The sequence below is a fragment of the Exophiala mesophila genome (genome assembly GCF_000836275.1).
Source record: "Exophiala mesophila strain CBS 40295 unplaced genomic scaffold supercont1.3, whole genome shotgun sequence".
In the NCBI taxonomy this organism is placed as follows: Eukaryota; Fungi; Ascomycota; class Eurotiomycetes; order Chaetothyriales; family Herpotrichiellaceae; genus Exophiala; species Exophiala mesophila.
In genome coordinates this window covers 4,712,306-4,728,586 of record NW_015622506.1, presented here as the reverse complement: position 1 = coordinate 4,728,586, position 16,281 = coordinate 4,712,306, and the positions used below count along the sequence as shown (strand labels likewise).

General features: G+C 49.4%; 2 protein-coding genes across 2 annotated transcripts; one reads left to right on the top strand and one right to left on the bottom strand.

Moving 5' to 3' along the window:
* Positions 1-3,781: 3,781 nt before the first annotated feature.
* Positions 3,782-6,651, bottom strand: PV10_05181 (uncharacterized protein). Its single transcript, XM_016369804.1, has 2 exons — positions 6,421-6,651; positions 3,782-6,364 (listed from the first exon to the last, which is right to left on the bottom strand). Exons 1-2 carry the CDS (start codon positions 6,580-6,582, stop codon positions 3,854-3,856), a joined length of 2,673 nt encoding a protein of 890 aa, XP_016225592.1. The 5' UTR covers positions 6,583-6,651; the 3' UTR covers positions 3,782-3,853.
* A 465-nt stretch (positions 6,652-7,116) lies between these two features.
* Positions 7,117-10,650, top strand: PV10_05180 (uncharacterized protein). The gene is made up of 2 exons (XM_016369803.1): positions 7,117-7,218; positions 7,266-10,650. The coding sequence occupies exons 1-2, from the start codon at positions 7,161-7,163 to the stop codon at positions 10,574-10,576; spliced, it is 3,369 nt and encodes a 1,122-aa protein (XP_016225591.1). The 5' UTR covers positions 7,117-7,160; the 3' UTR covers positions 10,577-10,650.
* The last annotated feature ends 5,631 nt before the right edge of the window (positions 10,651-16,281 follow it).

Here is a 16,281-nt window from a genome sequence, read left to right as displayed (position 1 = left end):
TCTGATGCTGGGTTGACCCGTGGAAAAGGATGGAGAAATATAACTGCTGTTGATGCTTCGCAATGTCTCTATCTTGCTATTTCAATACTTGAATATACTATTACCCTACCCAAACCCGCCCACGGTGCGTCCTACAGACATGGCCAAGATACGAATTATATCATCCATCTTTTTCGCGATAGCATTACTCGGCCAAGTATCCTACGTCGCCGCCGAGTGTTGTCCTGGCCCGCAAGCGTGCAGCGGGAGAAAGCCATTGTTCGCATGCTCTAGTACCTCTATCCGCTACAACCACTTCGCTTGTTGCGGTAGCGGACCCTGCAACATTTTCTGCTGCAACTGTGACGACGGCTGTATCCAGTTCGACTCATGTCCCTTAACGGCAAGCAGGATGTCTGTACGATCTTGGCCAGGCTCTGCGTGGAACCCTAGCAACGTCTCCTCACCCAAGGAAGATGATAGTTGTGCCGTACCTGACGCTTCTGGACATGCATGTACACGCCAAAAATTCGATCTTCTGGACTCTACGATCGAGAAGAATGGCGAGATCACCTTCAAAGAATTCATTCAGGGCTGGGCGTTGATCAATCCATACTTTGACGAGAGTGTATGGGACTACCCTGATGCCTACACCGACGCAGTGAAACACTTCAAGCGCTTCGATGCCAATGGTGATGGTATATTGTCATTTGAAGAAGCTTTACAAAAGCGTTATACGTATTAGTCCAGCGTTGCGCGGCGTCCTCTAAGGGAAACGCCCCTGCCACGATTTCAGATGGGACTTAAGATCTTCTGCAACGCCGGAGAGGCTCCAAACATGCCTCTAGCAACGATGCCGTAGAGATATAGACCCAGCGAGATTGAGCCCATCGACTTCGACTTCGCGCTATCTACCGAGTCCGCAGATGTGTTTTGCTTTGGTCCGCCCTTTTGACGAATTTGTTGATGGAATACATCAAATTCCTCCGAGATCGCAAGATGACCATCATCGGACGTATCTGCAACGATCCACAAACGGGGTATCGGCTTATTTATTGATGGTGAGGGACATTCACTCCTACTTCAACTACACCACAGAGTTCTCACGCGACTGGTCAATAGCACTGCTTTTGTCTCCGAGCTCTCGGAAGCCACTTTCTTAATTATGAAATGTCTGTGAAGGAGATGTCAGCTCTAGGCCATGTCACTCCGACGACATGTCCATGCATAGTGGTACGACGTGAATTCGAATGCTGCAAATTATCCGTGTATAGAGACTTAGGCTGCATAATTAGAGCAGAAATCGAGGTATTCATAGCCATCTGAGGCAATGTCCTAATAGGGTAAGGGTTTTCGGGGTCGACAGCATTCTCTCCTCCGTACCAATCGTGTTCCCGGGATTATACTCGATCAACGGCGTGGACTACTTAGCGTCTCCATCGGCCGTTGTTCAAGGGGACCCCGGACCAAGAAACGTCTCTCCGAACTTCATTACATTATATCACCCCGCGTTTGGAGAAACTCAGCCATTTGCTTGTTAGGAAGCCTTTGCAGTGTAGTGAAAGGGTGACTATTCATCTCGACTTCACCAATCATGAGCGCCTCGCAAGTAGCAGCATTCATCAGCGAGCACGCAAACGCGTCGTGGCTCCCTGTGGTTCTCGGACTGGTTTGTCTTCTCTCCATCCTTTCGTTTGCTAAATGTGAGTCTAATCTGGCCTTCAGACGGCACATCAATTCTATAAACGAGTCGAGCCCACAGCGGAAGCTTTTCTTGTTCACACGGCAATGTTGAGCGTCGGATTGTTCTTTCTCATCAGCAAGCCACACATCACCCATGAAGTTTCCTTAGCAGATCTCTGGGCGACTGGGGGAGCGCTTCTGCTGTATATCAGCACTCTGAGGTAGGAAAGAACGGGACAAATTACCTTCAGTTGGGAAGCTGATTATTTTTAGTGTCTCCATCGTTATCTACAGACTCTATATTAATCCCTTGCGGAAATTCCCAGGGCACACGCTGGACGCTGCCACAAAATGGGGAGGTTTCCTCCGTGCTAGTCGCGGGACAGTACATCATGTGATGATGAAGGAGCATCGTCAACTTGGTGACTTTGTCCGCATCGGACCCAACGAGATCTCGATTGCAGATGCATCGTTCATTCCAATCGTTCATGGCAACAAGTCTAGATTTCCCAAGGGGCCATGGTATCAGCACATGAACCCTGAGCCTGTGCAATCGCTGATCGCGATTCTCGACTTTGACACACACAAGTCCCGCCGCAAGGTTTGGGATGAAGTTTTCACTCCTAGGGCACTCAGGGTGTATGAAACTCGCATCATGTCAGTTTTCGAAACCTTGTCAGAGCGTTTGAAGACAATTGCACAGACTGGAGAGGTGATCGATTTGTCTACGTGGTCTGAGCGCTTGTTGGTTGATACGACAGGGAAAATCGCCTTTGTAAGTTCTTTGATCATGGTAGTTGAATAAAGCTCAAAACGCTAACGAATTAGAATGTGGACTTCAATTCGGTCCAGGATGCAACAGCCCACTTCTATGTCGAGTTCATCCATTCATATCTGAAAAATATTGCCACCTTGGGAGAAATATCGTGGTTGAAACCACTTCTAGCCTACATGCCTCTCAACCGTCAACAAATGGACAATATCAACAGATACGTCCAATTCAGTGAAGAGAAACTCGCTGAAAGACTGAAGCAAGGGTCTGCTGAAATCGATGTCCTTGGATTTTTGATGACAGCCGGAAAGAGGAATCCAGCCTACGCCATGTCGACCGAAGGCCTAGGTTCGGAGGCAAGACTGGTCATCGCAGCAGGGTCCGATACCACAAGCATTGCCATCACGTATGTTTTTCCTCTGTGTCGATTTTCAAGCCACGAGACAAGTAGATGGATTACTGACTGGTAACAGATCCGCCATGTATTGGTTGCTTCAGGACAGGAGGGCATACTTGAAACTGCGCGAGGAATGCAAGACCATCTTTGCAGAAGGAGAAGAGTTTGAAGCCTCCAGACTTGGAGATTGGAAGAGAGCCCCGTACTTGAACGGGTGCGCAATGGAAGCACTAAGACTTCTGCCGTCGGGACCCAACGGCCATCAAAGAATCGTCAACTCACCTGGTGGACTGATGACACCGATTGGTCTTCACATTCCCGAGGGAACCAAAGTCAGTGTCCCCACGTGGACTGTCCACCACGATCCTCGTAACTTTGAAAAACCTTGGGACTTTATCCCAGAACGCTGGATCGAGGGTTCCGGATTCGAAGGAGCGCACAACCCGACTGCTTTCATGGCATTCTCATTGGGCTCCTATTCTTGCATTGGAAAACCACTTGCTTTGATGCAAATTCGGATGTTTTTGTACAAGTGAGTGGGTTCGTGTCTTTCTTGGTCCGGCTATTTGACTGACAAATATTTTCACAGCATGATTCCAATGTTCGATTTCACGCCCGCACCAGGGTTCGACAAAAGGGCCTTCATCGAAGACACAACGGCTTGGTTCGGCTTGAAAAAGTTGCCCTTGCCTGTGAAAGTGTCCTTCGCGTCAGCTGAGAAGAATTAGCTGATGGGAATTGAAAACTAGGTACTCCGAAGGGGGTGGGAGGTCTCTTCAGTGATTACTGCATTCTGGTTCATTCAACAGGCGAATGAATATTCAGAACAGTAAACGATAAGAGGGGATGTATCAGAGGAGTTGCATTGGTGGCAGAACACCATGTTCCTCACTCAATGACACACATCACACATACATAAGTTTCATAACGTTTCAAGGCCGAGTGAGGTCATTGCATAGTTGATGGTTACACAACGCTACTCGTCTCTTCTAGCAGCCTTCCAAGCCATACCAAGTCTATGCTCACAATATCAATCTCTCGAATGAGTAGACCCCCTTCTGTCTTTGCTCTAACATGCTGATATGACGACTGCTTCGTTTTTTGACCTGGCCCCCACCCTTTCTTACTTTGAATGGATTGATTAGGTCCTCCGCGCGTGAACTAAGAGGAAGAAGTTGAACATCTTGAGCTTCTCGTCCGTCAACGCCCTCAGAGTACAAAGTGATGATTGTTCCTGGTTGCTGAGCCTCACCATCACTTTCAATTCGAGAAACCCTTGACTGAGCATCGTGATGCTTCTGAAGCGACTCCTGATATCTCAAGATTTCTCGTAACACTCCTTGCAGATCAGTCGCATCCTCTAAGCCCTTCTTCGCGTTGTCGATCTCGGAAACAAGGTCTGGTACAATGGATTCGATGAAATCCTCGTTCTCAAGACTCCCAAAAAATCCCAAAGGACCGATGGCGTCAACGCAACTTGATAGCACGCGGACGATTGCGTCGAGACTGACGACTTCTTCCGAGTGGGGCTCCACTTGCTGGCTCTGGAACGATCTAGTATGGCCACTTTGAAAGAGTTGCTGCCGTAAGAATTGAACCAAGGCCAAGAGCTCCCGCGGAGCAAAATCTTTCCGCAGACATGAAGAGATTGTCGACGGCCCCGCAGCTCCGAAACGATTCAAAGCAAGTACCAGAGCTCTCTTGACATCATCTGATACCCATGCAGACGGTGATGGCCGCTCAAGCTTGTCCAATTGACCGAACTCCGGATTGCGCTCATCACTGAGCCCAACTTGATCCGAATCGCCCGAGCCGGACAGAGCGATTTGAATCAACATGAGCACAATTGATGATTGTTCGTCAACATAAGGGCTAAAGCCATTCTGTAAACATTGCGATAAGAGGTTCAAGGTGGGATCGAGCTCAACAAGAGCTTGTGCAACTGCATCTGGGCCAAGTGGCTCCTTGACCTCTCCAACGGGAGACATGGCGATGGTGACTCGGTGGGTAGATAATGAGCCGAACCTGGACAGCCAGAGGATCAACCTTTCAGCCTTGAGCTTTACCCTGAGCTGGGGATGGCCTGTACCGCCATTCTCTGCTGCAATCGTGTTTCCCACCCCACCTTCCGCATCGGCTGTGGAATTAGTAGTAGTCGCCCTCTCAAACACTTTGGACAAGACGTAATCAACATATGTTGTCGGAACCCCGACCTGACTTGCGGACAAATCTCCGTGCTGCTGCTGTTGTGTAACTGCTTGAAGTGATTCATCGCTGAGCATACCCATGAAAGTATTTTCAAACTGGGAAACATCGCCAGCTTGCGCGAGTCGATCTAATGTCTTCTTCATGTGTTTCCACTCAAGAGAGAGATTGGCAGAAATAGTTGTAGGGCCGATGTCAGTACGTTGCACCTCGCTGGCATTTGCTGTAGACTTGTCCTGGAGACTGACACCTTTGCCGATATTGTCAATTAGTCGAGTTCCAGACTCCAGTACCTTCTTTGACCCTTGCTTGGAGGTGATGTCGATGGCGACCAGGTGATTCCGTCGTCTCCCTATCACACGGCCAAGCTTATGGTACCAACTAACAAGCTCGATCTGACCGCCATGAGAGTCGATTCCAGTCCGAGCAAGCTTACGCTTTCTGTTCAAGGTTTTCAAATCAAGGATAGCCTGGGTCGTTTCGAACTCAAGATCCCAAAGTCGTAAAGCTTCCTGGCTTGAGGATAGTGCAAATTTTTTGGATATCGCCATAGTCTGCTGTGAGATGGGTTGCTTGTTGCTCGAGACATATACTCGAATAGGGCGGACGCCGGAAAGCTCAAAGGACTGGAGCGATGGACCCTTGAGGTCAAGATAACGACCATGCAGTCTAAAAGTGCATGAGTGCCGTTTTGAAGTTACCAGCGTTGCCTCATACTCCTGCAAGCCCAGGTCGTGTTCGAACAGGGGAAGTATTGAAGTCTCATTCACGGCAGCCACGTTAATGGGCCATAGACCGTAAAATATCCTTGATGGTGTGGCATCTCCAGCATTAGGTATCGTGTAGGCAAGGGCCACGTATGAGCATTGCGGTCCATTGGGGATAAGAAGATCCGATCTCTGTTGAAGCACCGTGGCTGCTGCGATGGTTGATGGCAGACATTGAGCACCAAGAATGTGGATTGGAGCGCTGCTTGTCAGAGAGATACGTGTGATGATGGTGCTCAGATCCTCCGACAAAACAGTTACAGCACCGTTTAGTTGAATTGTGAGTATGTAGTTGCGGTTTTCGTCGTCATTGGAAATCAATTCCAAAGCGATTAAAGGGCTTTCTTTGTGGGCCAGGTCAGGGCTTGTGTAGGTCTTGCTATTTTGAAATTCTTTGCCAATAGTCTCGAAAGCCTGTAAATGCAAGGTATTGTGGGTGATGGCGCAGTAGGTGCGTCGCACGTTGGTAGTGTCGGTCTTCGAGAAGACGGATAGAGGTGGGCCTGAGAAGGAAGAGGTAGGGGGAACTGGATGAGAAGCGACTATGCTACCATCTCGAACCTGAAGAGCATAGGTTAGTGAACAAGCACGCAAGCGTGGATGAAGCGCCTTCATACACTGTAGATTGTCAAGGAATCTCCGTCGACGGCAGCGCAGATTTCATTTCTGTGCCTCGATGAACCATCTTTCAAAGCAACGACTTTGCTGAAGCTGACGGCTGCATCAGGTCGAGAGGATCGCGGCAGCTTGGTGAGAACGTGTGGTGTTGATAAGTCCATGGTCGGTCAGGACAACATGGTCATACCAGAACTGGTGAGAGTCGCGGCTTGTAGAACTAGAAGTTTTAGTTGTGTAGTCCGCAGGATGCGAGTGAAGGCCTCCAGAATTTTTTTAGGAAGTTTAGGACAAGGTTAAGGTCAGAATTAAAGTGCGGGGAGAGTCTGGGTGTAAATGTGAAGTTAGTGGCTGATGTGCTGATTAAGTTATTAGTGTCGTGTTAAAATATGATTAGGTCCATTTAGTTAAGTATTAAAGACTAGAAAGTGCAGGAGCCAACCCGATTCAACCCCCGCACTGCACCTTCCACAGAGTTGGCGGCATATCGCGTCAAGACAAGACGCGTCCAACTCTATCAAATCCATCCAATCTAATTCATCGTCAACTTGCCACATCAAAGAGTCTTGTGGGATGTCACAATTACAGCAAAGAGAAGACTCACTCTCCTTCACTCTTTGAAGTGTCTTCCTCATGGTTTGAAAAGATTAACGCAGCCACTGGCTTCACAGATGGTCCTCTTTATCCCTCCTCTCACCAGACACTCCCTCCACTAATGCAGAGGTCATGAGTCGCTGCACAGATGGAATATGCATCCATCTCGTCTGCATCGCCTGTCATGCACCCGTTCTTTCAAAGGGGTATGAACATGACCATTGCACATTATGTTTGACTAATTTGTCTGAAGATGCAGTACATCAGCGACCACAGTCTCATCCTCTACAACATGAGATGAATTCGACACCATTTCCCTCAACTGTTCAGCATTCTCCACCCTCCTATCCCCCATCAGCAGAATGTCGACACCATTTGATGCAAACCCATGATTCCACTAGCCCGCTCCCTGCAGATGACCATGCGCAATATGAGACACATCACGCAGATGATGGAAGAAAACGAAGGAAGGTCTCTCTGGAGCCAAATCTTCCTCTTAAGCAAGACACCGAATGCTCCCAGCTGGCTGAGCAAGATACATGGATAGATCAACTAGGAGACGCGGAAGCTACCCCACTACACGGGAACGGGTTTGCAGCGCCTGCAGACTTGGACCATAATCCCGTTCAACAACACGTCGACCAAGCATTTCCTCCAACTCCTCAGCCAAACGTCGTGGAGTCCGGCGCATCTATAGAAGAGCCTTTCAGGGCAGATGTGGAAATTGAGCTGCAAGATCAGGACCCCGTCGTGTCCAGCGTTACACAAAATGTCCAACATACAGCACCGCTTGTAGAAACGACCGCGTCAGCTTCCACGCCGGAAGATTCCTCCTCGTCTAAGGACAAGCAAACAGTGACACCAAAAAGAAAGTCAATGCGGATTGGTCGCAATGGGAAATTAACCAGTTCTCCTCAAGACACTATCCAACGCTCTCCTAAACTACACAACAAAATTCTCGGTAACAAGTCTACACCGATTCCGGAGCCAAAGAAATCGAAAACCCGGGCAAGGACAATTGAGGCCAAGAAGGGAAGATTGGTCTCCTCTCTTGTTGTCGCTTTCAATTACCAAACTCCAGACCTTGGCAAGAAGATCGATGAGATATTGTCTGGTCGAAAAGATGCCACTATCAGAAGCACCTCCTTGACTTCAGAACCACAATCTCAACAGAAGTTGAACATTGTGGCCAAAAAAGCTGTGCACCCATTCTTTTCAACCAAACCAGCCCCAAAGCTTCCACTCTCTTCCCTTGCAACCAGTGACCTGTCCTCCACTGCCCCCACTTCCGAGGATGAGACCCAAAGAACGAGTCCAAAGGCTCCAAAATCCTGGAAGGACATTATCTTCACGTCAAAACGGCCGCTGCAGAAGTTTTTCCTCGGTTCTGATCCAATTTGGCCTCCCCTGGAGACACACAATGTTCAACCACAACATCACTTCACCGCTCTCCCCGGTATTCCACGACCAAACGAGAGCAAGTTCAAATCAAAGCAACTACAGTCTGAAGTTTGTCCCGAAGAAGACGTTCTGCAACGTTTCCAGGATGTCATGAACTTTCATCACTCTGCGCCTCTTCACAGGCCCACACGATTGGTCGTGAGCGGCAAAGCGTTGTCGATCTCGGTCGACTGTAGCAATCAAACAGATGATGACACTTTCAGACCATCTCTCGAATCTTTGGAGTCGAAAATCTTGTCACGACCTACCGCGTTTGATCGAGGCATGGCGTCTGATACACATCTATGGTCTCAGGAATATGCCCCCAAAAGATGGCAAGAGGTTCTCCAAGCTCAAAGCCGCATCTTGTACGACTGGTTAATTACACTCCAAGTACATCAAGTCCAATCTGGCCAGGCCCAGGCAAAATTAAAACCGCTGATACAGAAGAAACGTCGCAAACGGAAGTCGGACGAAATGGATGACTTCATAGCACACTCAGATGACGATGAAGAGGATGGTGGCCAATGGCCGAAGAATGCCATCTTGCTTGTGGGACCTCCCGGATCTGGCAAGACTGCGTCGGTGTATGCCGTCGCTCAGCAACTCGGCTTCGAGGTCTTCGAGCTTCACCCGGGCATGAGACGCAACACAAAGGACATCTTGGATAAGGTTGGTGATATGACTCAGAATCATCTTGTGCAACGCGCACCGGAGGTCTTGAGCCGTAGATCTAGCATCTCTGCGAGCGATGCTGAGTCCATAACTCCCTTACCTCTTGCACCAGGTGCAGACCAGCAAGGTATCGCTGCATTCTTGGGGAAGGACAAGCAAACCAGAAAGAAACCCTTGAAACACCAATTGGACACAGACACAACCAACAAGGACATCAAGCCCAGGCAACAAAAACAGTCCCTCATTCTCTTTGAAGAGGTCGATATCTTGTTTGAAGATGACAAGGGATTTTGGTCTGGAGTACAGTCCCTGATTCGGACATCAAAACGGCCTGTCGTCATGACGTGCAATGACCCAACCTCGATTCCTTTCGATGAACTGGATCTCTTCACAATTCTGACATATGCTCAGCCAGCTCCAGACATAGCTATTGAATATCTCCATAAGGTAGCAGCAGCAGAAGGCCATCTTCTAGAAATGGATGCGATTCAAGGTCTATACCTTACCAAGGGCTGCGACCTTCGGGCCTCAATGGCAGAGCTGAACTTCTGGTGCCAAATGACGGTTGGTTCAAGTCAAGGTGGACTTGACTGGTTCATGCCAGACCATGAACGACAGCAAGCGTCCGCCGATGGCTCTATCGTCAGAATTGTCAGCAAAGACACCTTCTTGGCCGGCCATGACCTCTTGCCTGAAGCACTTTTCGATGGCGAAGATCTCATAAGGTTCGCCCACCAAGAATTAGGTATTTCACCCCTGGATTGGGTGGTCGACACGAACTTCGGAACAGAAAGCCCACCTACATTGGAAGGACTCGAATTGTGTGAGTCTCTCTGCGAAGCAAGAAGTGCACTTGATCTCCTAGACGATAGTGTTGCGCCCATCCTTGCAAGCAAGATCCAAGACCAATCTTCGTCAACCGGATCTTTGGCACGTGAAGAAATCATCACACGGTACCTTGCAAATTTTCCATCCGCGGCCGACCACCTGTCTCCATACTCGGTCCTGGACACGCTCGCCGTTCTATCGGAAGAACCTCGAATTGGTCTTCCTGGCCCACCTGGGCGCAAATCGCCTTCTCTTGATACTAGTTCAACAGCTCTGGTGACAGAAGTTGCACCATACATACGTGCCATTGTTGCTCATGATCAACAACTCGAATTGTTTCGCAGCGAGATCAACGCCGATGGGTCCTCTCAGGGAAGCAACAGGAAACAGCGAAAGACGCGAGCGTCCAGGGCGGCACAAGAGGGTACCAACAAGGCCTTAACCAGACGTGACAAGTGGTTTGTCGAAGCCTTGGACTTCGATGCCGTGCTTGCCACAGGAGGAAACTGGCCTCGGCCACAGTTCGCCAGAGAAGAGAGCTCATCTGTGTTGGATCAGCCGAGCCAAGTATCTGCAGTTGAATCAGACGAGTTGGAAGCATCATTTTCCCAGAATGAGTAATGACCAATTCCAGAGGAAGGAAAGGTTGCGGACATGAATGATCTAGACAACCGGTATCATACATACGTGATGGCTATAAATGAAATGAAATTATTTGCAATCTCTAGTCCGCTTGGCCAAGTTTACTCCGTTCTACTTCCTTCCAGTGATGAGTTGATATGGTCTCTCCCGTGTCCAGTGACCACTGCTACTATCGTCCCTCCATCACTCGCTCCCTTGCCTTCGTAGGCCTGGATTTACAGTAATGCAACTGTTTACCTTAAATATGGCGCTGCAGTACAGCTTTTGATGAGAATGCCATACAAGATCTTATTGCAGGAGCTGAAGTCTCCTCGTCTCCTTCCTGAAGTCTATACCAAACATGCTTCGCACCTATCTGTATCCAGCGTAGCCCTTGACTCTTGCCTCTCCTGAGGGCTTATCCCTCTTCTTCTACTCTCTCTTTTCTTGTAGAAGTTAGCTAGACAATCTATGAATCCTACAGGTATTCCATCAGATCTGTATTGACCCATGCTCCCAGGCAGATGATAGGCAACCCATTAAACCAGCTAGAACTATACCAGCTGGAGCTTGCTCTTGGACAAAGAGGGTAATGTACACCTAAGTATACTAGCTGGAGCTTGCTCTTGTTCACAAGCCCCGCTTGAAATCGCACAATGGCATCATTCCCTCACACTACGCACCGCACTCACCCATCAAACGCTCCCCTCCAGTTGCTCACACTGGTGATAGCTGAACTTATTCCCTGTATCTTGTCCATGACCGGACTCTAGATCATGATTCACTCGTATCTTGGTTGCGGTCATGGCTATGTGAGTCGCCCTCTGTGTGGTGTGGGTTCACTACTCCTCCCACCAACCCACTGTGAGAAGCATATCCCCCTCCTATCCCACTTTTCCATGACCGGCCTCTGGCGCAGTATTCCCTCGCACCTAGGGTCCGGCTATTGCTCTGTGAGTCGTCCTCTGTGTGCTGTTATCGTTTTACCGCCCTCCACTCTTTGCGGAGACGCTGCCCTTCTACCATTTTGGTAGAAATCGTCACCAATCCATCCACACAGCTCGCATTTTCGCAACCACCACCATGATAAGTGAGTTATGCGCTCTGAGACGTATGAGCGGTGTCCTGGTTGTATGACCGGTTTACAGAATCAAGTGATTCAGTTTGATGACGACTCATACTCTGAGGTGGGGCCTTCCATTCTCTATATAAACCTCCATTTCCCCCCCTTAGAAGTTGCTTTTCTTCATCCAGCATCTCTCAAGTCCTCGAGCTCCCAATCCCCCCGGGCTCTCACCAATTCTCTCTTTCCTACTACTTCTTCTTCTCCTTCTCATCCGCTTCTTCCACCTCATTGCTGGTTTTATATATACAAAAACAAATCTATACCTGGACCAAAGGACACAGCGCAGCGCAATTGCTTTCCCTGTCTATGGTTACGCCAGAACTATCCATCAAAGGTATTAAGTTTCCAGTTGGGTCCTCGACACAGCCATCAATCAAGCCTCCAATACAGTCAAGGCTCTCATGGCGAAAAGACTATACCCGGTGTTCTTCCTCCCCAACATGGACATCCCCTGGACTTGGCTTTGCGACAAATACTCTGGTCATCTCGAACTGGAAAGACCTTTTGAATAAGTTCGCTTCATTCTGGACACTTTCCCCTTGAATCTGGAAACATGGACACTTCTGGTTCCTCTGTATCAGGACACATTTTTCCACTAGCAGCAGCGCAAACCTGATCAGTCGAACCAGTCATCTGGCCTTTGTTTTGCTGCCATCGGATTTTCCATCTGTGGGACTCTGACAGACCCATTCTGCTGCCCCATGGTTGTGGTCGGAGCAAATTGGGCAGACGTTCTCCTGATTGATGAGCCTGGACCTCATCCAGATGTGGTACAGCCCCCCGAAAGTGTGTTCCTGTGTTGAGCCTGTCCAGGTTGATGTGGCAGCATATCTTCTCCCACATCGACGAGCCTGGAAATTCGTCTAGCTGTGGTGCCATACTGTCAATGATTGATTGGGGCCAAAGACAAGCATTCTGAGATCGCACAACACCCCGGGCATGGCCTGCATTGGATAACGACGGCTTGCTTTCCTCTGGTCTTCAATGCCATGCCACTGGCAGTGGATGGGCCTGCGTTGGATGACGGATGTTTTCCTTCCTCTTGTCCCGAATTGCGCGCTCAATCCCTCTCATGCAGTTGAGCAAAATGAAGAACATGGGGCAGGAGATACCACCTCCACTGCATTGTGGCTGTCTGGTGCGCAATTGGTATGGCCCCCCATGGAGCATTCGTCATGGTTGCATATTAGCATCAACAATGCATGGAGAGGAAAGGGCGGCAGCAATCACATCGGCTGTCCTTTTTATGGAACCGAGATTTCAGAGAAGTTCTTTTTCTTCGACAAGCTGTCAAATGTTGCCTTCTGGCTCGGCTATCAGGGGTTTCACCACAATTCTACTTCATCGACACGCTGTCTGAGATCGCATTCAGCCATGGCTTGTCCTATATATGTCCGACACATCTTATATATAGCGTTGCACCAAATACAACGCACTTGAATTCCACAATCACGACAGGAGAAAAGCTGTGTCCTGTGTGGAAGAGGATCGATCCGAACCACCTCATTCACTGCAATGCAGTCATCATGAGGCGAATGACTGCCTAGCGGCGACTACATTATATATAAAAATCTACACCGGACTACTATAACAGTCATGGTTCTTCCGTGCCCGAGCCCGCGGCCCCGGAGATCCCTTGTCGCCTTGGACTTCAAAATGGCAAAGCAAGCAGGAGTTCCCACATATCATGGCCCAGATACAATGCCCTCTGAACATCTTTCCGGCCTCTCTTTTGTCGAGACAGAGCCATCTCTTTCTAGATTGGACTCAAGGCTCTATAGCCGTTCATGCGTCTCCCGGAAGTATCCATCGCTCCGCTGCTTGACTTCAGCAAACTCATCTTGGCCCTCTCTGGGGTGGTCGGGATGACAATGCAAATCGCAAGGACTCTATCAACCTGGGACACTGCATCGTTCCGCTGCTTGACTTCAGCAAACTCATCTTGGACCTCGTTGGGACGGCCAGGACGAGAATTCAAATCCGGAAATCGTCGATGGGACGAAGGCCTTGCGCGGGGCTGGATTGTCCGCTCGCGGCCTGAAAAAGGAGCATGAGCTACAACACAATGAACATGATGCGCTGGCCAACTACAAATGCATCGTCTTAATTCGAGATTGAAATATCTCGAATTCATCTGTGGTGTCCGGGTTCGCTGCGCCCAGCCATCGTCGCAGACAAACGCAAAATCATGATCCCATTCACGAAAGGCTTGCCACGAACGTGACCGACGATGTCATCATACTGGTTCGAGAATGAAACATCTCGAACTAATCTGTCCTGGGCGTGTGGGTGGTCTGGAACCAGACGTAGTCTGCGAACGAGATACGGTCCATATTGATTGTCGTTCAGGTTGTGATTGTGGGCCAAATCCTGGAAACACAGGTGAATTCAGAATTGAAACATCTCGAATTCATCTGTCTGCTGACTGGGGGTTCTGGTCAGGCTGGGCTAGACAGACAAAGTCCTGATGGGACCCATAGACTCGTCATCTGTCTGGTGGGCGGGAACTCTTGGTCAGTCTGGGCTAGATAGATGGGGTCCTGAAAGGACTCCTAAACTCGGCATCTTCCCCTTTTCTTCGGAGTCTGGACGGAAAGGTCATTATGGATGAAATGGTCAAGACAACAACACCATGGGCTTCCTTGGCCAACAAAATCAACGTCCTCGGGCACGGAGTCGCCACAATGACCAAAAAGACACAGGTCTGGCGAGCGAGCAAACCCAGGTATAACCCCGGAAGAGACACCAACCCCAGCCAATGTGTCCAGTCAAGTCAGTATCACACATTCGCGGCAGTACCCCGAAGCGCACGGTTGCGTATTTACGCTTCTGAACGACCCAGAACGGAGTGGGGATTCTATCGCCAATGATAGAACAACTTCAGATTGTTGTGGTGCTCAGGCTCAAAAGAGCAGAGCAGCAGCGTAGTTGGGTGAGAGGCCTTCTACACCACATCTGCTGCGCTGCCTAGCCCTCGCAAGCAATGGAAGTGTCTTGAACGTACGAGCAAGGCTACAAAATGGAGAAGTGTATCTCTCCGTCCAAGAATCAGGATGGCAATGCTAAACATGAGGGAGGGAAAATAGTGGGCGAAGTTTCGGCTGAGCGCGCAAACCTTTGCGAGGATCCCTGGTTTAGATAAATAAAACACCAAAAACACAATAAAAGACACATATACATCCAAATACTAGGTTCTTTTGCATAATTTTGAGAGCCATTTATTGCCTGATTGTATCGTAAGTACTGTTAAAATGCTTCCTAGCAAATTCTCTCTCTGTCAGAGTATGAAGTTGATGTGATATCGCTGTTTAGTGGCGTGTATACCACCCTTTTGCCTGTAGGACGCCTTTCACTCTAGTATCTAGGCCCGTGATGCAATTGTCGATTAGCTCCTAACGTAGGCTATTCCAAGTATCGACAACTCCCTTAGTAAATGCGTCAAAGGCCTCTTGTGGCTTTGCGTAGATGCCCCTCGGGCCCCCTATACATTGCCCCTAGCTGTCTCAGTGTCCTCCAAGTATCGCAACCAGTGCCGCACGTCTTTTACGGTAGCATCAAGATCTCGTCGATAGTGTTGACGGAGCCATGCCGGTCGACGACATTCAGAAGAGGCAGATTTGCTATTACGCCTCATTGTCAACGCCGGCAAGTCGGCTGCTTCTCGCTTGCCCTCTGTCGCTGCGCCTACTGACGGCGTGAACAATTCATTCTCGCGCTCCTCCCCTTCCGGCCGTGTCAACGTCTCTGGCATTGCGCCCTTGCTTGCCAGTTTTATGGAAGCTGTTCGTCCCGGTGTCGAGGCATACTCACAAGTGGTATGCATACTCCTCGCATGGCACACGGAAGACTGACCTGGGCAGAACAATCTGGCAATGCCACGCTGGGCTGATGAGGCTGAAGGCAACTTCGACTCTGAACAATCATTAGCCCATGCCATTGGGTGGTTGGATGGACCTTTGGCAGGCATCGTGTACTCGTATAGTATGGGGCACGTGGGCGTAAACAATGGTCTAGGCATAGGGAACAATCCTGGAAGACCAGCCTAGAGCGAAGGCCCATGTGGAGGGTGCGCTATTAGAAAGTGCCCTAGAGAGAAATACTACATGGAGGGTGCCTTGGAGAAACTACCCTAGCGAGAAGTGCCATATGGAGGGGACTGTATAGGAGCTGTCTTAGTAAGATGTGCTATTCAGAGGGTACCCTAGAGAGACTGCGCTTGCGAGATGTGTTATATGGAGAGTGCCGCAGAGATACTCCCCGAGCGAGAAGCGCCATATAGGGGGTACCCTGGACAGACTGCCCTAGCTTGAAGTGCTCTATGGACGGTGCTCTGAAGATACTACGCTAGAGAGACGTGCTAGATGGAGGCCGCCTCCGGGAGAGAGCCGCTGAAAGTCCCGATGGGAGTGCCTCGAGAGCTTAGATAGCCATAACAGAATTGCCGTTCGGGGGTAACCCTGTTGAGAGTGACCTCTAGAGAAATGCCATGTGAAGGGTGCCCTCGGGAGAGAGCTTCTGCAAGTACCTCTCGATGCTATATGGAGTGTGCTCTACTCAAAGTGCTATGATAGAAGCGCCC

Bases quoted from the DNA above. Each gene is read 5' to 3' on its own strand.
- PV10_05181 (XM_016369804.1), bottom strand. From the start codon at position 6,582: ATGGACTTATCAACACCACACGTTCTCACCAAGCTGCCGCGATCCTCT. The intron at 6,365-6,420 runs GTATGAAGGCGC...TATGCTCTTCAG, and splicing joins ATTCCTTGACAATCTACAGT to GTTCGAGATGGTAGCATAGT.
- PV10_05180 (XM_016369803.1), top strand. From the start codon at position 7,161: ATGGAATATGCATCCATCTCGTCTGCATCGCCTGTCATGCACCCGTTC. The intron at 7,219-7,265 runs GTATGAACATGA...ATTTGTCTGAAG, and splicing joins GCACCCGTTCTTTCAAAGGG to ATGCAGTACATCAGCGACCA.